Source organism: Ambystoma mexicanum, chromosome 4p (assembly GCF_040938575.1).
Source record: "Ambystoma mexicanum isolate Mex_15411 chromosome 4p, UKY_AmexF1_1, whole genome shotgun sequence".
NCBI lineage: Eukaryota > Metazoa > Chordata > Amphibia > Caudata > Ambystomatidae > Ambystoma > Ambystoma mexicanum.
The window spans coordinates 1144161197-1144184278 of record NC_090927.1 but is presented as its reverse complement, the minus strand read 5'-3'; the positions used below and the strand labels follow the sequence as shown (position 1 = coordinate 1144184278).

The following is a 23082-nucleotide window of genomic DNA, read 5'->3' as shown; positions in this document are numbered from 1 at the left end:
GAGTTAGCGTGGGTTTTGATCGGTGCTTGGTTTTCATACTTGAACCGATCTGCTTTTCTATTTTGAAGTCTGTGATCAAGTTGAACCACCAAGTCAATGTAGTCTGCGCAGACCTGGGGTGGGTTTACTATCTGAGCTAGAACATCCTTAAGCTCTCCGCGCAGGCCTCGATGAAACAATGTGATTCTTTTGCTTTCTGGCCATCCAGTTTCCACAACCAGTCTGTTAAAGGTGGCTATGTAGGACAGAAGATCCTGATTACCTTGTCGTAAGGATAGCAGTTCGTTATCAAGGGCCTGTCCTTGAGAGTGTTGAGCGAACAATCTTTCCATGCTGGCCTGGAAGCCCTGAAAATTCTGGAGAATGGGATCATCCTGATTTACCAATGGAATAGACCAATCGGCAGCACAGCCACTGAGGTAAGATAGTATAAAGGCTACCTTGGTCTGGTCATTAGGGAAGGCTCCGGGTCTGCATAGAAAGTGTAAACGACATTGGTTCATAAAGACGTCATGTTTCTTGGGATCCCCCGCAAAACGTTCAGGCGGGGCCAAAGGCATGTGTCCAGGTAGATTAATTTGTACCGGGTTACTCAAACCCATTGATGTGGAAATGTCTCCGGAATTAGGTAAAGGAGTGTGCCCTGCCTGGGCCTGTAATAACCTTTTGGCTAGGTCATCTGTTCTTTCCTTGGATAAGATCAGTTCTCTTTTGAGAGCGTTAGTCTCCTGGCGGGCTGAGTGCACCTCTGCCCGTAATTACCCCAAAAGCTGGTCCAGCTGGTCAGTCTCGGAAGTCTCCATAGCTCCCGGGTGGGAAATTGTGGGTGGGCGCTTCGCGTTCTGTAATGCTCACCTGATTCCCACGGAGGCGCAGGTCTGGCTTCTAGTGCTGATGCTTCTTCAATGGTGAAGTGCAGGACTCTGAAGATGGACAGGAAGGGCCCTCTACTCTGGCTTCTCCGGCTCGCAGGAATATTCCCCTGTGCGTGAAAAGGTAGTATTACCTACTCACTTCCAACCCTCCACAATACCCTTCCACGATTCCCCGTGAAGTCTCACCTTAGGGTCAGGAAGGATGAGCTCTCCATCCTGCTTCTGATGCAGGGGCGCGTTGAAACCCAGTTACTTCACTGGATTGAGGATTGATGGGAGTTCAGGTAAGCTTGACTATTCAGGTAAGGCTCTGTAAAAGTTCTGTTGCAAGTTCAAAAGTCCAAGCTTAATAATAATGTTCATTGTCTTTTTGCAGCAAGCGCTAATGCTTATGTCTTTTTTCCCCTTAGGGGCCGGGGTTCGGAATGCCGGAGATATGGCGCCGACCCGAAGTGAAACGTGCAGTTCCAGTTCCAGTAAATGGCAGGTTAGTTCTGGATGAGCGCTCGGGAACTGTCTTTGCATTCGCTCATTCAATGTCTTTGTCTTTTTTTCCCCATAGGGCCGGGGTCCGGAAAATGCCTGGAAGCAGCAAGACCCGAAATGAAATGGGAATGACCCAACAGGTAAGTCTTATTCCCTTCCTTCTCTCACCTCTTATTCTTGTCTTTTTCTCTAGGCTCTGGGAAGTGGCTGTGGATCCGGATGATCGCTGCTGAAGATGGAGGAACCCAGGAAAGGTGAGTGAAATGCAGCGCTGCAGCGATCGTAACGAAATGCTTTTAAAAATAATGTCTTCCCTTTCAGGATCGTCGGTGTGATGTCTCCGTGGTGCAGATTTAGCTGGTAAGGTCTCTTGTCTCCCTTTGCATGTGACCCAGGATGCTGACAGGCGTGGCTGAAGTCCAGATGCAGGAGCTGACACGGTGAGCGTCCAGCTGTGAGGAGCAGAACAACGCGAAGCGTGAGTTGCTGATCGGGTGTGGTTTAAATAGCTTTGGAAGAAGTCCCAAGTGTGTATCCTTCCTCCGATCAGGTATGTATCCTTCCCCGACCACACCCGGGTGGAAAGTAGTCCCACAGGTAAAGTAGTTCCATTCAGGCCTCAAGAGGGCCTGGATGTGGCAGCATGGTCTGCATCAGGTGAGTGCACATTAAAACACTTGAACAAATGTCTAGCTTTATGAGCCTGGCGCCTAAGGCGCCAGGACAGAGGTCCAACATGAGCCTGGCACCTAAGGCGTCAGGACTGCGTCCAAAGGGCCCCAGCTTGGGCCCGCTGGCACTCCCCTGGGGGAAATGATGCCTGCCTCTGGGGTTGCTGGGTCGGACCTGGCTCCTTGGAGGTAGGCATCATGACAGTGTGACTCTCCTCCACCACCACCTTGTTTTCTCCTCATTTAATCTCCTTGTGGCTCTCCTCCATCACCTTGATCTCCCTCCTTAACCACTCCTCGGTACTCACATGTGTCTCTTCAACCAATTTTCTACCTTCTCTAACAACAACAAATCTTCAGCCACCCTTATTGTATCTTTACCTCCAACCTTCTGACACCCATCCACCTCCTCCTAGTATTCTATTGACACATCTACGTGTTGTGTTCCCACCTCCTCCAAAGAAATGTTCACCTTGACCTCCTGGTCCTTTACAATCCCAACCAGGTGTGTTTCTCCCTCTGCCCTTCCAGCTCCTCCTCTTCTGTCTCTTTCCCCGAATGCCCCCCAGCTCCTTCTACACTTGTCCTTCCAGCTCACTCCAAACTTTTTATTCTTTCTGGTCCAGCCGGCATACTCCTTCCTTCCACACTGACCAACTGAGCCCTTGGAGTATTACAAGGTTTTGGGCTTGGAGCTTCTCTTTGGGATTAGCGGACACATGTGCACAGACTTGGTATATGTTGCCTGGAAAGTGCAGTTCTCTTGGCCTAGGTGCCTATCCAATGTCTGCTGGACAACATCCTCAGGAACTACATACGCCATTTTAGAGTTCCCAGCTCCCTCTTCCTGTTAAGGTTGCTGATTTAGGTGTTGGCTGGTAGGTCCTGCCCCTGATAGTGGCTTCCAGTTTTGAGGTGGGGATTGGAGCTGGTTGACTGCCTCCTGGATTCCTCTGCCTATCTCCTGTCCCACTCTTTTGATATTTAAGAGCAGTTGCTGCACCTGCACAAGTGGGGCCCGGTGCGGGGGTGCTGCCAGCTCCACGGGACCACTGCTCTTTGATTCCCTAAAACGGGCCCACCTACTTGTCCCATTGGTTCTACTGGGGCACAGTAAGGGTTGGAATTATCCTCATGGTCATTGAGGGAAAACCCTATCTCCATGGTAGAGAAATTTGCAAACAAGAAAAGCTATTCCCTGGCGACAGCTTTTTGTAGCGCGAAATGTTTAGTGATATTTTTGAATGTTGTCTGCATGAGTAGTTCTCATAGCCATGTGTGGCTGCTACACAGAAACAATAAGAAATTCAGGTGATGTGAGTTTTTACTCAAATGCGCCAACTTTTAAAGTTTGAGTTTGTTGCGGTGAGTATTCAAGTAAGGTTAACAAATTTAGAAGTAGAAGAAGAAAAGGAAAAGGTCTTTAGTCCATTGATACTGTTCTGTAATGTTTTTTATTTAGAATTACACATGTTCCCATCACATGTATGATTCCATTTTCCAAGTGTTTACTTCACTCTTAACACTTAACATTTTAATGAGTAAATGTTCATTTCCCACTCACTTTCTACCCGTGTTTCCCCATTGCTAATTACAATGGTTCTTCAGGAGAGCAAACTTTGGTCCCAATTAGTTCCTTCATAAACACTTTCAGTGGTGCATTCACTCTTTCCAGGTTAGTTTAACTTTTTAACAATTTCATCCATTAATTGTACTTTTACACGTGTTTCCCCATTGCTAATTACAATGGTTCTTCAGGAGAGCAAACTTTGGTCTGTTAACATTGTTGTGGGAAAAAAACAAGAAAAAAAGAAAAGAAAAACCATTTTCACAATTGTATTTTACAAACAAAGCTTCTTAATAATGAAGAATAATATATTGTTTCTTAACTCACCCCAATTAGTTCCTTCATGAACACTTTCAGTGGTGCATTCACTTTTTCCAAGTTAGTTTAATTTTTTTACAATTTCATCCATTAATTGTACTTTTTAGATGGTATTTTGTACTCTGGCTCTCTGCTAATAATTCTTTGTGAGTTCTGTGGGGACAGAGAAGGCTTGCTTACAAAGTGTAAAAATATTATTAATTCTATAGTTTCTAATGATGGCTTGTAATTGCTTTTTTGTTTTTAAATAACATTTATACTTCTTTTTTCTCTGGAGGTGTTCCACCTGGTGTGGTAAACGTTGTTTTTGGGGTTGGCTCAAAGGCTGGGGATGCCCTGGTTGCCCATCCAGATGTGCCACTCATCTCCTTCACTGGAAGCACAGTCACAGCCCAGCGCATCATCAAGAGGAGTGCCCCCTACTGCAAAAAGCTGTCCCTGGAACTCGGTGGCAAGAATCCTGCCATTGTCTTTCAAGATGCAAACCTGGAGGAGTGCATTCCGACCACTGTTAGGTCAAGCTTTGCCAATCAGGTACCATGAGTAGTCTTTCGGAAAGGTCAATATCAGAAATCTGTTAGGGCGGTCATTTTGAGAATGGTAACCATATTACATCATATTGCATTGCATTGGAGGAGTGACACAGAAAAAGAATTGGGCCCTTTTTGTCAAATTGAAGACACCGTTGTTTTGGGGTTTATGTTCATACAGGCTCACGCCTACAATCACTCTTGGAAATGCCAACCTCTTTATTCCTAACTTCATCCCTAATTAACTTCCCTTTCCCTTGTCCCTCCCCTCCTCCCCTCCTCCCCACTCCCGCCTGAACTCCCTTATCACGTGTTCCTCTCTTAAAGGTCACTTGCTCCTTTCTACTGCGCACCAACCATTTCACTTTAAAGCTTGGCTTCTAGAAAGAAGCAGTACACTGACTTGAACGTATTGTTTAGCTATAATATTCTTTCCATGTAAAATTACAATGGATTGTCTTGTTTGCAGTTGTTTCAACAATCCTTTTGATAAAGATTCTTCACCCCTGAAATTTAAAATATTGCTTTTTCTCTGACCCTGCGCCCTTCCTATCATCTGAAATAATGTCTTTCAGTTGGCTGCTTGATTTTTGTGTAGGATAGTGATCTCACTCTGAGGTACCCATTCTATGACCGGCGCTCTTTCTGAGTATCGCACATCTGCTTATCTGCGTGACAAATGCAAGGGTGATGGGCAGGCGACTGATGACAGGAAAGCGTGTTGTTTCCAGGAAAAGGACACATGTGTGAAACCACAAATGGGCCATCGTGAAGATATGCCATGAAATTGCCTGTGGTGCAATGGCAGGAGTGTGCAACTTAACATGACATGTTTAAACTCGCCTATTAATCTGATATGTAATCCCTTGATAAAAGATTGGGGAAGGCTGTTTGCTGTTTGGTAGGTTATCTTGGGAAATATATCTTTTTGTATTGCTCCGCATCACAGAGATGTTTTCTTTGTTTCTTTCATGAACCCCATCATTCGTTTATTCGCCATATTGATGAAAATTGAAAATAAATTGGAGGCTTATGGGGGTTCTCTGTTTTTGTTAAAAAAAGATTCTTCAACGACAGTGGGCCTCATTACGAGGAAGGGCGGTAGAGGGTTAACGACGCTGGTAGAGCTGCCGGCGCCGTTATCCCTCTACTGCCTCATTACAAGGTCTGCCTGCGCGTCCCGCTAAGGATGTCTGGTAAAACCAGGCGTCCTTAGCGGGACCCGCTAGCAGACCAGGATGCTAACAACGGACCCATCATTAACGGGCCCGTTGTTAGCATCCTCCCTATTCCCATTGAGCGCTATGGGGGCTCAAATGGGAATGGGGATGTACTTGGTCTGGGTTCCAGGAAAGGGAATTACCCGGCCCTCCAAGGTCGGAATGTCCTATGCTAAGGCATACCGAGAGTGAAGACGTGACACGCTAATGACATGGATCAACAGAAAACACAAAATGGAGACACAGAAAGTCTGGTTATGTCATAGTGTTCCTTATTAGCCATAATACATTACAGGGGTTGGGAGAAGGCCTAAACAAACTAATAGGAGGAAGCTACAACATGACAGGGGCGTGTCTAAAATACAAAGGTGAACGAGTACTTGAGGAGATGCAAAAAAAACGTGCACGGATGTCCTATTCTAAGAGGGACCTTATTTCTTGAGTCCTGATCTCCCTTACTTAGAAAAGGCCACACAGCAGTCTTGTATCGGCCTGGAGGTTTGTTTGCCCAATCACTCACAGTCTTAGGGGTGTTTGTAATTTCAACCCCGGCCCACTCCTTTAAGATTCTGGTACCATAGAGTCCTCCCCTCCTTTCCTGGGAAGATTTAAGGGTTCCAGTCATTCTCCTTGCCCCCCCCCCTTTGCAAGGGTGATGTGTTATTACAAGCCCAGGATATCATGAGCCCACTAAATCTCCAAAGGGTCACCTCACCACCAGGGTCAGGAATTCTGGCACCCAGAATGCTTGCTTCTTCCAACCTGGCTCAAGCTAGGAGTTGGGTTAAGGCTGGCAGCAACCTGTGGGCAACGTACATAGTCTGCAGGACCTGAGGCAGAACTATCTGCAACAGTCGTTGCTGCTTCATGTCCTTCTTTCTGAGTTATGCGTGACTTAGAAGCTGGGCTATGGTACCCTCTAGACACTGAGTACAGATCCTCCCTTGCAGAAGCCAAAGCTGAATAGGTTTATTTATCCCTTTCTGATTGCTTTCTTTCTCCACTATATTATTTTCTTACTTGCACCTCCTCTGGACTTTTATTGGCTGCTACTTCCTTTCCCTAGTTTTCTTTTGGGTTTGCTGTCTGCCTCTTCCTGGTTCTGTACCTTCTCCAGCAAAAAACATTCCCTTGTTCCTTCCTCCGCCTCCTCTCTCCTATTTTCCTTTCCCTTTTCCTCTGCTAAGCTATTCCTTTCTCCCCTGGCCCCTACTGTCATCTGTTCTCTAGCTCAAACCTCCTTCAAATGTTTCCAACAGATCTTTCCTCCACCTCAGTTCCCTGTTCCTTCTCCTACGGCAAGGTTTCAATTGTTCTAACCTCCACTTTCTATCTCTTGCTCAATATCCTCCTCCAAATGTTTCTTCCCTCCTCCTACTTTTTTCTTTAAACGCCCTTCTCCCACCTTTTCCTCATTCTTCCATCTTCCTATCTCACCTTCTTGCAAGACCATCCTTACACCCTCACCAACGCTGTGTATGTGCTGACCGCTGACCGAGTGGCAAGTTGGATAAATGGAATCCCCTGTGGCAGTGTTACTCTGCGCTTCTGTGATTGTCCCTCTCGCATTCCCCACCCTCCTCCAACGTGGTAGCCCAAAATGTATTTCAAACTTCGAGCTTCTCTGTGAATCCTTGGTCCAAGCTTATAAAACATCCCTCTTCCCTCTTGAAGTCAAGTGAAACTGTCATGTCATCTGCCTGATCTCACCATGGCCCTCATACATGCGCAGGGACCCGTCTCCCTTCTGCCAGCTCTGCCCGTTATTTGTGGCTCATCGGCGGGCCCCTGGACATGCAGTCGCCTGTGCCTCATCTTTGGTTAGTTCTCGAGCAGTCCACTCTGTCATACTTACTTTACCCACAGCTTAGTTTGCAGTCCCCATCTTCAGACCTTGCTAGTGATACTGTGTTCTCTCATTGTGGTTCCCCTTCCCTGGATATTATTGCTGCTCTGCTGAGCAGGCTGGGGACGAGAGAGAAGCTCTAGTGGGTCATCTGTATATCACCTCCAGAGACTACATCAAGGGGTGGATGACATTCCCTGCGCCCCAGTGTCTCCTGAAAATGCCCCCTTATTCTGAGACATAGGATATTGTTATATACGGTACCCCTTTTTTCTCTTGCTCCCTCTACATTGTTTACTCACTGTACCTGTATTTAGGCTTTCTTCTGGTGCTCACCCAAAAAAACAATTGAATATTAAGTGGGGGGAAGTGTTTTAGGACAGAGATGGTCCTAGGGACACTCAACATCATAGGGCCACATTCTGCTAGTCTTTGCTGTCACCCCCTCTCTCAAATCCTGTAAATAGGACAAGAGAGGGTCTTGATTGATGGTTGGTTTTCCATGATCTTCAGTGTCTTGTGGGAAACCAAAGGGTGTCTCACCTGCTAGTCCCCGGGGATCACTCTTTATCTCTCCGTTGGCCAGGACATGGCCATCGCCTTTGGATCCAGACCCTGGGGGTGGACCAGTGTGGGAGGATCACCTGGGTGAGGGGTCTTCGGGAAGTGGAGGTGGGGCAGCCGATGGTGAGTCACGGTATTCCTCTCTTTCCCATATCCATGATCCCTCCTATTTCATAGGATCCTTTTGTGTCCCAACTCCCCTCCCCCTTTTTACACAAACACTGGGCTGAGGAAGAGGGCGACTGAGAGTAACAATGCTAACTCCAACATATCGTATTGGACATGTCCCGCTAATTGGGTCAAACAAAGTCAGGCACTTGACTTTAAGTGCATACATCTGATACCAATTAGCTCTCCTCACACGGATAAAAGGCAGAACATAGAGACACACTCTGAGCAAGGTGTAACACGAGTAAGAGCAGAGTTTCCAGGGCAAAGGTGAACCTACTGAAGCAGAGCAACAGACCGAGGGACGAGAGCCATGGGTGGAGAACCCCAGGAGTTCCCTGCAGGAGGTTGTTGCCTCCAAAAGGCAGCGAAAGACACGTGGAGAAGGCCAAAGCCCAAACAAGAAGGTTAATTTGGTTTTCAAGGACTCTAGCGACCCTCCAGTGTGAACGGCAGAGTTGGTGAGGCAGCCAAGCCTGTGGTACTAACCTTGACTTGCAAACAGGAAGATAGTAAATACAATAAAGAAAGGCAAACAGCCGGTAAATTGGCAAGCGACATGGGAGACCAGTGTATGCTAAAGAAAGATTGAAGTGGCAACATTATGTCGCACAATTGAGGGCTGCACACGTGTGGGTGAGATGCAAAGAAAGGCAGACCTGCGAATGAACCTTGGCGTAACGATAGCTGTAAAGTCAGCGATACTGAGTAACGGAGTGGTCCGGTGGAAGGAAGTAACCCACTCAAAAGTCTCTGTGAAAGGTGAAAAGTTTGTAGCGATAAAGGGAATGAACTGTAAAAGCGACGTGATGAAAATTAAGCAAGAGAGAAGAGGAAAGTAAAAAGGTGAACGTTGAACTTTGATGCATAAGACAGTGAACTACCCAGACCAGGAAGCTTTAGGGAAAATACCATAAGAGTGTGAGTTGAAAGCTGGAAAGTCGAAGTGGTCCTGCGGAGGTCTGTAGAAAAAGCCATGCAGTCAAAGTCTTCGACATCAGGAAACAGTCTGAGCTCGACTGAGGGAGACTGCAAGTGTAATAAGTTGGGGGAAGGGAACTCCTAAAGATGGTGAATTAAGGTTGGGGAAGGGAACCCCTGCAAGTGTTTTTGTTTTGCTTTGAAAGGTCTGAGCCTGACTGAGGAAGACCAATGTTACCTTTTACTTTAATAGGTCTGAGGCCGACTGAGGGACACTGAAGTGAACCTTCCTTTAAGAGCTCTGAGCCTGACACAGGGAGACGGACGTGAACTGTATGGTGAACTGTGTTTTGGAAATTGGAAAGTAAGACTTTAATGTGGAAGGTCAGGCGGGCCTCGATCTACGTTTTGAACTGCCTTTGTGTTACAAATCTGAGCCAGAGTGTGTGTGATGCTGGAAATGCATTGGAGGGACAGGGCCTCCCTGTCCTTGTTCTGTAGTCCTTTTTCGTGTATGTTCTGTGTTATTTTCTGCCCAGTATTCCATGTGGGACTCCTGGCAGTGGAGCGCGTCCTCTTTTTGGTTTGGTGTACAGACCCTTGGGATACCCTTATGGCACCCATGGGTGGGGGCACAACCCTGTACCCCTAGTGTATGTTTTGGGCGCCTGTGTGTGGCCCACAGAGCAGGGTATGGGCTGGTGGTAGCTCCATGCTGAATTTGACAGGTGCTCTGAGTATCTTCCATTTTGGGAGACCCAGGCCCTGCCATTGGAATCAGTTGATTCCTGATAGGAGACAAGATGGCCCCTGTGGTCTCGTACTTTCTACTGCCTGTTACCTTGTTTTTCTCAAAGTCCTGGGAAGCCCTGACTCTGTCCCTTCCCCCTGACTGGCTGTTGGGTGGAAGTTCCATATATGGTACTCTGGGGAAGTCAGGCCAGTCTGTATGTTGTGGGTACACCCTTGGGGTGGGACCTGGGTGAATGGATTGTGTGACCAATATGCACTTCTTGTTATGGGTGTCTGGTTTCTGGTATGCGACACAAATACTGAGACAGCCCTGCCCGAAACAGGGATGAATGCATTGTGGAGTGCTGAATGGCCGAGTACTTGTCCCAATACACATTCCTTGTTGTGAGTGTCTGGAGGGAGGAGAATGGCCTGAACGCACTGTGAGCCTGATTAGCTGCCTGCCTGCATGAATGCCCTTCTGAATGATTGGTTGCTTGAGTGTGACGCAGCAGAGTGAATGAGAGACCAAACAGTATATCTGGGGACCTTTCACTGATGGAAATATTCAGAAGCTGAAGTTGATACTTGATGCTTAACCTTAAAGCCCAATGGAATAAGATGAATTGCTGCTGCTGTCCTTCGTCAATCTGAAAGCTGCTGTGCCTTCAAGGAACTGATTCAAGAGAGGACCTTGCTAGGAGACCTCTCCCTGAGCTACGAGGGACTATCGTGCACCAGCTGACCTTTGGCAAAGCACCCTGGAAGTCAGTGCTTGAAAGGCTGTCGACCGGAGATTGGGACCACAGCAGAATCACAAAGTGAAGTGCTCGGACATTGAAGTCCATCACTGTCGACAACCGCCATCGGCGACCAGAGCCGCAGTGCTCCTTTGCCTAAGAACACTTTGAAGCAAGGACTCCCTCGCTCACCACCGATGACCGATTTTGTCCCGCCGGAGAAAGTCAAGGCCGTCGACGACTGAGGAGAATCCGCCAGTGGGTTTTCCGCCACCCAAAGATCGCAGAGATGGCGCCGACTCGACACCCTTGCTGGGCCAAAGTTCTTCATAGACTCTTCACGGCAACAAACCACCATCGTCGAGGTGCACTGCATGCCTCATCTTCGCAGGACGTCCACGACCGATTGTCAACGAGCACCGCCAGGACCGAAGCTGCTGCCTCAATGCCTTTGGTCAACATTTCCTTGTGGGATCTCGATGATCCGTGGCTCCTGCCTTAAAGGGATCCGCTCAAGAAGGATCTGTCGATGACGCGATGTCGAACTCTGCTATTCCAGGTACATTGGGGTGGTATAACCTTACTAGAGGGAAATAAGTCTCTAAAAGAAAATGGGCCTCATTCCGAGTTGGGCGGTAAGGGATACCAGGCACCGGTAAGGAGACCGTTGCCGGTAATCCCTTACCGCCCAATTCCAAGGTCCCTTAGTGGGAACCGTAAAGGACGTGTGGTCTGACCACACGTCCTTTACGGGTTCCGCTAAGGGACCAGGGTGCTAATAACGGGCCTGCTATTCGCAGGCCCGTTATTAGTGCCTTCCCCATTCCCATTGAGCCCTATGGGGGCTCAAATGGGAATGGGGAATGGTTGGTTGAATGGGGACTTACCGGGTCCTCCAGGGTCGAGTGACCCGGTAAATCCCCATTGAACCAGACCGGACCCGGACCCGGTTTGGGAGGCAGCCATGGTGCTAACAGCACCATGACTACCGCCCAACTCGAAATGACCCCCAATATATGGACTGGGCTTGTGTTATATCTTTATTTACAGGTTGCCAAGGTGGGGGGATACAGAACTGTGCCTGGTGGTAGGGGCCCAGTATTCGACCTATTGTTTTAATGAACCTGCTTTCCTCCTATTTCTATTGTTGGTTCACTTTATTAACTGATTTGTATGACATTTGAACTGAGTACAGTTGATGCATTTTAATGGAATCAAAGGGTAATTTTGGTACCACATAGAAACTGTATATATTTACCATTTTAGATTAACTTGAGCACAAAGTGTGTTATTGTGATTGTGTACATAACTTGAGCTTATTTATATAAAGACTGTGTTTTCACTAACACAGTGTGTGGACATTCCTTTGTGGGTGCTTGGGGACTACACTGTACTTAGGAACCAGCCCACATCACCTCCTGAGAGTTTAAGCCTTGATTGCTCTTCCACATTTACCAAATAGAGAATCTTGTCTGGCGTGCTCTATGCCTCTACTCAGCCATATAGAGAGCAGGAGTACAGATACCCCCCTCCAGTCTTTACAGTGTGTCATTGTGCCTACAGGGATAGCCTTACTCTGTGCTGTCCAACGTGGGGGAGGAGAGCTGACTCAGCCACATTTATTCTTTATATTTGAACACTGACTTTTATTTACATACATATTCTCCTTTTCACACTTCTTGTACAAGATATGGGGCAGGCATTAGGTTTTGTTAGTATAAGCCATTTTGATTTGACAGACTCAACTAGGACTGTTTTATTTATTATTTGATGGTCGAAACTACTACCATCTTAGCTATAGGGCAAAGTAGGAGTTTCTCCAACCCAATTGAAATTTCAAATAACGTTTTTACAAATTGTACCTTTTGTGTCAGTGTCATACTTGTGATACCTTGCCTCCCTAACAGTTTTATTGGGTCAGGCTTTGGCTTTGTCCACCCATTAGGGGCAAAGAGACAAAGGGAGCACTGTGCCTAATGCTAGGTCTTCAGTTTGTCATGGCATTTCAGTAGCTTCTACTGGGATGGAATACCTTTGTGCTTAGGGGTATTTTGGTCCCCTCTCCAAGTGTGTGCATGTTATTTGTACACTTCTGTCTTTCAGGACTTGATGGGGGATGATCAGGTGCATCCTCACAGCAGCATGGTTATTGGTGCAGCCCCTATAAGTAGGTTGAGGAGGGGGACAGGCTCTGGGGAATCCTCTGTATACCAGCTCCAGGGTCTGTGGTCAGATTTTCCTGGCCCCCATATTCTCCTGAACCGACTCCCCAAACAAAGAAATGGGGCATCCTCCCATTTGGAACTAGTTATAAGCCACTAGTGACAATGTCCTTTGCCTAACACTCAGTGTCTGTATGGGGCCGACTCAGGATTGGGCCTGAACCAACCACAAAAATCTTTGTGGCCTGGGGTACAATAGGATGATCCACTGCTCTCCCCAACATCACATTCAAAGAATGTCCCCTTAAAGAGGGGACTTAAATATGGTGTGCAGAAGCTCCCCGGACCCTGCCCAACAGGACCTGTGGTATTACTGTTAATGTGCAGATTCAATAGATTACCACTTAAAAATACTGCTCTGAGTTATCAATTGAATGCAGAATGAGCAGTTTCCCTGCTGACACTACTTCTGGCATGTGTGCATTGGTGCGTGTGGGCAGAAGTCAGGCAACCAGGATGGTGTACCAGCCTGATATTTGCTTGGTCCACAATGTCTAGAAAATCTGGGACAATCCAGTATACACATCTGAGTCAATTATATTCTGCCCACCCCCCTTCCCCACTATTACATGAAGAGAACCAATTAAAATATCCAGGTGCTATTGAATCAAACCTGGCCCAGGGGGAGGAGATAGGTACAATAACCAGGGATAGAAAACATACATTTTGAAGTAGTAGAGCTGTAAGCAGAGGAGGTAGATGTGCAGAGAGAGTTGGGGATTGGAGGTGCACAGAGAGAAGTACAGGAGCGAGTGGCGATGTAGAGGGAGTTACAGAAGCAATAGGAGGTGAGAGGACAGAAGAGGCTGAGGAGGTAAAGATCCTTTCACATGATCTACATTTTGCAACAGTGAAAACACTCCCACATATTTTATTACAAATACTCCCCCAATACATGATTGGTCAAATCTGTACAAAGAAATCCAATCAACTTTAGTTACCACGCTCCCATTGGACACATTTATTTAACTACCATCCCCTTTCAACATACATTTGCATCAAATCAAAGTTTCAGCACGCCCCTTCTAAAGGTATTTCCACAGTTTGGTCATGATGCCGTTACATGGTTACATATTCACACAACAAGCACAATTCATTACTGATTCTGTCTGTTCAAGAACCTCTAACCCCAATCGTGATGCACATGGTCTTTGCAAAGGCACTTCAAGAATATGAGGAGGGAGAGAAATAACATGTTCCCTTTGAACTGGCGATAAGTTTGATATCCGCGCAAACTTGCTGCATCCTCATTTCACACTAATCTATATGACTACCAATTCAGCATGCATGGCCTCTAACCACATCCTGGTCATTCCTGAGAACCTTGATTGAAACCCATAAACCATTTGTCAACTCTGCCCTTAAGCATCCCTTCACACTGGGTGTATTACTTGTCCCCGAACAGGCCCTACCAGGTGGCCGGACTTCCCTAGACAATAAATAACAGTGTCCCATGTACTTAAAAAGATTGCATCTCCTCTCAACAATAATACCAAGTTGTAAGAACCCAATCCTGGCCGTAGCTGACAATTTGATATTATCGCAGCTGCCTTCCCTCAGCCTGTAACCTTGCTCAACCAGCTTTCCCGCTAATACCGAGTTTATCTCGCCATCCCCAGGTTTCTGGTCCTGCACAATCTCTAACTATGAGAGGACTTGTGGCATACAGATTTGTCCATTTGCCATGTACACCATGTTCCCCAACTGTCCCATACACCTGTCCCTAAAGACCCCTGTATATGTATCTCTGTGCGTGTATGTTCAAGACTATCGCGACCCCCTCACAGTGGTCTCTCCATGCAAAAATCCCCTTTCTCGCATGTGCATATGAAGCTCATTGCCTCATATCTTTAGGCAGTACATGGCACGCCACACATCTACATTGTTTTTATATTGTATCAGCAGATTTGACATTATGTAACACTAATAGTAATATTTATCCCATTCTCATTAACTACACTATATACATGATGAATTGCAACATCACGCCAACATTGACACCACCCCAGCCACCAATATGGCGCGCGCAACATAAACCCCTCTTTCCCATTGGGACTTTTATCAACCATCCCAACATTCCCATTCCCTGCCCCCTTTAATTAATACATTAATAAACCCATTTCTTGTTCTTTAAAACCATCTTCTTGAGTGAATAAAACCATACCAGGATCTCTCATGCTATTCCCACTATGGGTATACTCCTCCACTGAACAATCCCAACGTGTCCCCCTACCATTTCTGCAATCTACCCGCTGCTCCACACAATCATCTCAATTTGGTGGAGGACACAAGGCCACTTCAGTCTGAGTACCTGTGTGATATGAAATGGTAGTGGTTCTAGCCTTGGACTGAGTCACAGTCATCATGGCAGCTGCTTTCAGTATCTTAGTAGAACAACATCGCAAGAACATCTGGCAAGAACAAAAGATAATGAGAGAAAAGACAAAAAATAGGCATTAAGATCTTAACCGCTAAGCTCATCCAAGATGGTACCCAAGAAAAAAGAGAGCCTAACCAATGGTCTATTGTGATTCCTGATTCATTCTCCATGACCACCCTAAGCTTGTGCAATGCGACAATTCTCTGAGTCAAAGTTCCATTCTCTGAATCGTTGGGAGGTACAAATGTGCAAAGCGAGCTCTCAATTTTATAACACAATCCCTCCCTCCATAGCTGTTAGGAAGTTGTGATGTACCTATTTTGCAGGGCTATGAGCCTCAATGCCACGGTTCTTCTTTGATTGCACTAAAAGCTGACTCAGAGAAATGTATAAACAATAAGAGTTTGTAGCGGGAGACCTGAAGCCACTTCACATTAACGATGGCTTGAACACCAGGGGCCAAGAGAGAAGCAAAGAACATTTCAGTTTGACTGAACAGCTGGTACTGCTCAGGAATGTCAATCAGAACTTTTGTAGATGGTGTGGATATGAAATTAGAGTGGCTTTTCTGTTTCAATGGTTCTGCTTCTCCACGATCAGGCAAAGTCATTGATCTGTCCATATACAATGAAACAGGGGACACAAGGGGCACAGGGAACAGAGTGGGCACAGATGTGGCATTGGGCATCGGGCGGGCAAGTACCAAATGTTCCTGAGGCATGACAAGGACAGGCACATGCAGCATAGTGAGACTGCACATACCTCACCAGGCTGGAGGTAATTGTCTGTCCACAACCAAAACACAGCAAGGAGTGCAGAGGTACCTCCAGCTAGATTAGCAAGGCGAAGCATGTGGCTGCAGTTTGCATTCGTGCCAACAGGCACCGTGCCATCACCCTTAAAACACAGAGAAACATGTGTGAGTAACTAGATCTTAACAGGTTCCCCTGGCTCCTTGAGCTATGTCAGATATTTCAGATACTTTTTCCAGATATGTCCACACTCTTGGTTAATTTTTGCCATCCCCTCTTCTGAGAATCCCTCATCCCTCCAGCTGCGCAACTCTTCACCCCTTGCTCCGATCGATTATTCACAATGATGGCCCCTTTTAAATTCAACTGGACTCTTTGTGTACAATGTTTATTCTTCTGCTCTTTAGGATCTGTAATTGAACATTTCTCATCAACAGGTAGAATGGACGCTATGACTGATTGCCCTTTGAACTGCCCTCAGACCCTGCACAAGGTTAGATGCACCAGGCACAGTGCCTCTGTCAACTCTATCTCATCTAGAATAAATATTCTAGGGACATCAGAAGCATGGGGGATAAAAGAGTAGATATAACAAGATCCTACAGATGTTTCTCTCCTCACCCTCCTCATATGCTTGTATCAAATGTAATCTGCTGCAATCCATGTGCATCCAATTTTGGATCTTAATATTCTTTGTCAAAATCACTCATGCGGTCGGAATTAATACTCCTCTGTGAAATGAATAATACTTTATCAAACTGTACAGTACTAGACAAGTTCAAATGATTCATATTCATATTGTCTGGCACACCTGAACCAAATAACAAGAGAAATTATAAAAGCATAAAATCAAACATTCTAATATACATTCCAAATTTTCCTTTGTTTTTTACAAGAACAGTTTCTGGTTTTCATTCGCTCCATCCTTTTCTACTGGAACGAACTGCGAATCCTTAGGGCATACTTATCTTTGAGCCTGCTCTTGCTCCTATGCCGGTGGAGGAGTGCCGGTATCCCTTTGCATTTCACTGACGTGAATCCAGTTTGTGTTGCTCTCCACCTTCAGAACAGTCAGAGTCACGAAAATCACTTGGTGTGGCCCATGGAAATGACACTATTTCCAGTATCTGGCGAAAGATCGGACCAAAACCAGATCCCAGGGGAGCAACAGTGGCTAATGTAGATCTTTGGATTCCTTGCTGTTATTTCTTGTAGACTGTTGGTGAGAGAACACAACCTGTGAAGATACAAGTCTGACACTCTTTCGGTAAAAGCCCTAAAGTGCTCCCTAAACTCTTCACCAAGAATCTCTGCTGACTTGGGTGCATCTGATGCTGTGCGTGCAGGTGAGAGTGGCATGTGTACCCTACGCCCAGTCACAATCTCGTATGGACTAAGGTGCCAATCCTTCCCTGGCTGATTTCGCCAAAAAAAAAACAGGACACGCAGCAAACAATAAACCCAATTCTTGTGTAAATCACTGTACATTTTAGACAAACCCATTTTACAAACTCCATTTAGCCGCTATATGATCCCAGTGGCCTGGGCGTGGTACACTGAACACAACCTGTGCTTGATCCCCAAGTGTGAAGTGATTTCCAAAAATAAGGCATTTAAGAAGTGGGTCCCATTGTCAGACTTCAGGACCTCAACAATTCCCCATTGTAGAAATACCTCCCTGATCAAAGGTTTTTCTGATACTTAGCATCAGAGTGTCCACTGGTACCAACCTCAAGCCATCAGGAAGATGGGCAAACTACAACAATAAGGTACTGAAAATGGTTACATCTTTGAATCATATCTATAGAATTAAAATGGAGCTCCTGAAATGGCCAGAAGGCCAGGCAAAACTCCTCTTACCACTCATGGTGTATCCAGGATTCGATTCTCTGCAAACTATACAGTTCCCTATGAATGTACTTACCTGTGCCTGGAGGGTTGGTATAAAACATTCCTTCTGGAGCTCCGCTACAATTTATCATGAGAAGTGTGCGACGGGTAATGTAGTTGCTCTATAGGAATTACTGTCTGCCCATAAGCTCCTGTCTCCACAGCTAATCTGTGGGTGAGAGGGCACATCCCCCCTTTGCCCAAAGCTCCTTTTCATCTCGCTCTCTCCTGCATCTCCACATTCTGAAGCAAAGGAACCGCAGTGTACAGGGCTGGCAACTGTACCGGCTGGGACACAGTTTCCATTTTCTGGGAATCTGTGAAGGGCAAATATGCAGCTTCTTTAACTGCTCTACCCAGGTCATTATTTCCAAGCGCTATTGGGTCAGTATGGTTAGTATGTGCAGCTCACTTAACTATTCCTACCTCTGTGGACAGAGTTAGTGCTTTGATTGATCTTGATAATAGAGCAGCATGATGGACTGGGGTCCTGTCAGATCTCCTAAATCCCCTTCTCTGCCATCTTGACAAGCCTGAATGTACACTGGAGGTAACATATGCAGAGACAGAAAAAAATAGTAACTGCCATACCCTTGCTCATTTCCAGCACCTCAATGAGTGCAACTAGTACTGCCGCTTGTGTGGAATAATGTGAAGTCAATAGTTTCTTCACTCTGACCTGGTATACCACATCCACAGGGCCCACAACAGACACCCTGTATGCCTCTCACCAGTGTCTTCATTAATTGTCGACAATCCATCAACAAAGAGTATTTCACCTCCCTCCAAGGCATTCTTCTTAATATTTATCACACAGTTGTAGATAATGTCATCAGGTTTCACTAGCTCGGCTACAAATGGCGCAGGATTGACTAGGTGACATCTTACTGGATGTATGGAAGCATTAAATAAAATAACCTGAAACTCTCTGAGTCATCATAGTTGATTTGGACTTTTCCAAGATTGCAAAGACTGCATGTTCCACATACAATGCCACTGGGCAACCCACAGTAATGGTCGAAGACTTTTGTATTGCAAAAGCCGCTGCCGCTAGAGCTTTTTCACACGGGAAATGACCTTGTATAACTGGGTCTAGGAGTCTGCTGTGGTAAGCCAAGGGCTTATGGCCTAGTGATTTTTTTTGTGCCATGACTGCTGTCATCTACTGTCCATCTGAATGCGAGAGTAGATAACATGGCTTCTTAGAATCCGGGGTCGCCAAGACTGGTGCATTGCTGATCACAGCCTTGAGTTCCAGAAAGCAGGTCACCATCTCTTCAGACCATTCTATCAGACCCTTCACCTCCTGCGCTCCCTTGAGTCCTTGCAGTAAGGGTCTTGTGTAACTAGAGTAGTCAAAGATCCATGATCTACAATAGTTACAGAGTCCTAAGAACTGCTGCCTTTATTTCACTGTGACTGGCTGGGGTGTATTCTTTCGTCCTACATGTGATATTACTTGGCCCAAATATACTACCTCTGTCTGGCAGTATTCCAATTTTTCTTTGCCCACTTTGTACCCCTTCTCCACAAGCAGGGTAAGGAGTGTTATTGAATCTCTGCAACACTGTGCTTCTGAAGTGCTACAGACTAGTGCATTTTCTCCTTTCTGGATTACTGTACTGGATGCATGTCAATTCCCCAAATCCATCTGGAGCACCCTGTTGAAAACACTCAGTGATTCACAGTACCCTTGGGGCAACCTTGTGTGCTCGAATCTCTCACCCTGATACTTAAACGCTGTGAGGTACTGAAAATCTGAGCGTAAGGGGACGGAGAAAAATGCATTTTTTTAAATCATTCACTTTAATTTTAATGTTAATGTTAAAGGACATTTGTACCGTGCACTTTCACCACTGGAATGGTCCCCTGGTGCTCTGTGAAATGGGTCCACCCAGTAGGGATATTATAGAGAATGATATCAGGATTTGGTACCACTGGAAACTACGCCTCAATAATGTTCCTCAAAGGGTGCAAATCCTGGACCATCCACCAACTGGACCCCTTCGCTTTCTTCACAGTAGTAGCCCATGTAACACAGGGTAGATGGCTGTGTTACATGGGGACACAGAAGGTTATTTAATGCCTTGCTTCAACAACACCATAATGGCATCGTAAATCCCTACGTCAGCCTCTATAGACATGGGGTACTGCTTGACATGTGGTAGTATCGCACCAGGTTTAATTTATATCCGTACTGCTCCAACCCTTTTTACCAGCACCACATCATGAGGATTGCTAGTCCATAAATGGTCCAGCACCTTCTCCAAATCCTCTGTCCAATATGGCAATGTATTTTTAACGATGATCATGGTCTGTGGTACTTCCCTTTGCTCTATCACTACCTGGCAAGGCACACCACTCACAAACACCATCTCTCCTGTGTCTTTGGCATCCTCGAACAATTGATCATCGGACACGTCCCTCTGCGATAAGGTCGGATCGATGCACAAAACTGCGCCACTCTCCACCTTCATCATCGGTGCCTGAAAGAATGACCCTGTCCTTGTTAATAACCACTCCTTCTAAGAGAATCGTGACAATGATGGCTGGTATTACCTCTTGTGGCTTAGCAGGCTGAAACAGAACAAATTCAGTCGGTATCCTCCATGTTCAATCTCTAATTCCTGGGATCCAACGCAACACAACCATTACTCCATAAAGGAACAAACTTGAATGTACAGGCACCCCCCATTTTGCACAGTCATTGTACCATGCATGCAAAAGCGCTGCCTCTCTCACCGGATACAAACCTGGAGTCGAACATACTATAACCTTCCTCTGTGAAGGTGATCGATATGTGGAGGTGACTAAGGAGATCTCTGCCGCAGAGATTCACCAGGTTATCTGTCCAATACAATGAGGGAGTAGATACATTCTGTGTACCTACCTTAATAGGTAGATCCTCAGTGTAAGGAACCAACAGGATAGCCTGATAGAATCCCTGTGTGTCCATTGTTTTGCCTGACAAGTGGAACTCACCTCCCTTGATGCAAAATGTATTAGTCCCTGTATCGACCATAAATGAAAACATTCCGTCACCAACCTGCACACCTATCCGGGGTTCCTCTACCAGATCAGCAGTAACAGACAGGACTGGACACATCAGAGATCCATGTGGGCTGTCCTAATCCGGATATATATTAGCACTTTGGAGCGGGAAAGGATTCCCTCCAAAAACACTTGCTCTAGTGTAGTGAGCTATCCGTTACTTGGGGTAAAGGATTTTTCTACCATGCGTGTACTGGTGCTTGTGCTGATACGGTCAGTTGAAATGCATAGGTTTGTGCAGCCCCAGGCACCAGATTCTGTTCAAACCGTACCTGCTGTGATTGCACAGAACCTGTGGCATATGGCATGGTTAGGGGTTGCATTTGCTGGGCAACTATGTTGAAATACTGTGGCCTGCTTCGACAATCTCACTCCACGTGTCACATTCTCCCACACAACCAACATTGATCACATACAATCATCTGTAGTTATTTCCAATTGGCCTGTTAATCCAGGGCCCAATTTCTCTCACCTCGTCAAATGACCTGCTTCTTTGTGAAAATACTCCCTAACCCATCGGAAATGCTCCCATTTGCCTTTGACCAGGAGCCTACCTGTCCATACAACCTTGTTCCATACCTGATTCAATATGTCCCTGCTGTCCCGATTGTCCCTGCTGTCTTTCTGTGGAGCTGATATTCACTCCTCCTTACAAACATATCTTTGTTAACTTTTTCTGAACATGCTTGGCCTCTGCCTTTTGTGGATGTTCTATGCTCCTTTTGCCTTTTCTTGACTCCTTTTACAAAAATGATCTTCCAGTCAACCCTTGGCCTCCATTCCTACTACTTTATCCAGGTCATGCGGGACTTCTTTAGAAGTCCCTTTTTTAGCAAATGTTAAAACATCGCCACACCTTTATCCCACACTTCTCCCGTCTCTGCCCTCCAAATCTCCTGAATTAACTAGATATGTGCAGCAGGATCGGCATCCAATTTCATTCTTTTGGCCAAAATTGAATTTATATCTGGTGTATCAGGACACGCAGGGCCCCCCATATCTGTGCCCTGTAATTATTGAAAGTTGCTCCATCATGGGTGTTCGTATTTAACTGACCTCCCTGACACCCTGATCGCCCCCAAAGCTTGTCTGACCGTGCCCCCATTAGAGCCATGAATACGCTTTTCATGTCCCTGTGGCCAACATGACACCGGCAATGTGCTTCTCTAATGCATAAACCCAGTTCCCGCCCCTGCAGTGAACAAAGGGAATGTCTTCATCAAGTTATTCCAGTCCATGTGTGACCACAGGACATACTACTCCTCCTCAAAGTACATTCCCTCAAAGTGGTTTCTCCATGCACAAATCTTCTTTCTCATGTGCGCATATGAAGCTCCTCGCTTATCATCTTTAGGCACCACATGGTACGCCACACATCCACTTTGTTTTTATATTGTATCAGTAGATTTGACATTATGTTTCTGGGTGGATGTGAATCTAAAATGTATCAACTAAACAGATAGTAACACTAATGGTAACACTGATTGCATTCTCATTAACTACACTACATACATGCGAAATCATGACATTGCACCAGCATCATTCCCCCCAGCCCCCAAAAGAAGCAGGAAGCCAGAGAGAAGCATGGTGGGTGGTCTATTGGCGGTGTAGGGACAGTGATACCCAGGTCTTGCAACATGAGTGAGTGTTTATTCAGCAAAGCCTTGAGCTGCAGCATGAATATCTGAATCAACCACAAGACACTATCCCACCAGTGGCTTATTGGGAAGGCCCCCCAGCCCCGAGGACAGCACTAGTCAGAACAGTCCAGTACCAAAGACTGTGAGTGACACTGTGGAGGGACACAGAGAAATGTTACGCAGAACGTTTTGAAATCAGGAGACTTTGTTGTTGTGCCATTCTGCTTCTCTTTTGAGTTGCCCAACATTGAAGCAAGTCCTAAATAAACTTCTGAACACACCCATCTAGCTTAATTGCTCACAGTCAAGTGAACTGCATCACCCATGACCTCCAAGTAGAATGAAGGACACCTGATTGTTGATTATCTTTGAGAGATGTACATTTTTGGCTAATGCATGTACATATGATTAGTCTCAGGTGTTTGTAGCATTGAAGCTAAAAGATGTGTATGACTTATTTAAAAGGTGCATGCCCTCAGCCCATGTTTGTATTTTCATCCTAGGGTGCC

At 46.0% G+C, this 23082-nt stretch overlaps 1 protein-coding gene across 1 annotated transcript in view; it reads left to right on the top strand.

The window, feature by feature from the left end:
* The window catches only part of ALDH8A1 (aldehyde dehydrogenase 8 family member A1), a 189828-nt gene that overhangs the window by 111838 nt on the left and 54908 nt on the right, over positions 1 to 23082 (top strand). Inside the window, exon 5 of the mRNA XM_069605021.1 lies at positions 4195 to 4451. Within this exon, the coding sequence (XP_069461122.1) occupies positions 4195 to 4451 (257 nt within the window). The remainder of the gene's footprint in view (positions 1 to 4194; positions 4452 to 23082) is intronic.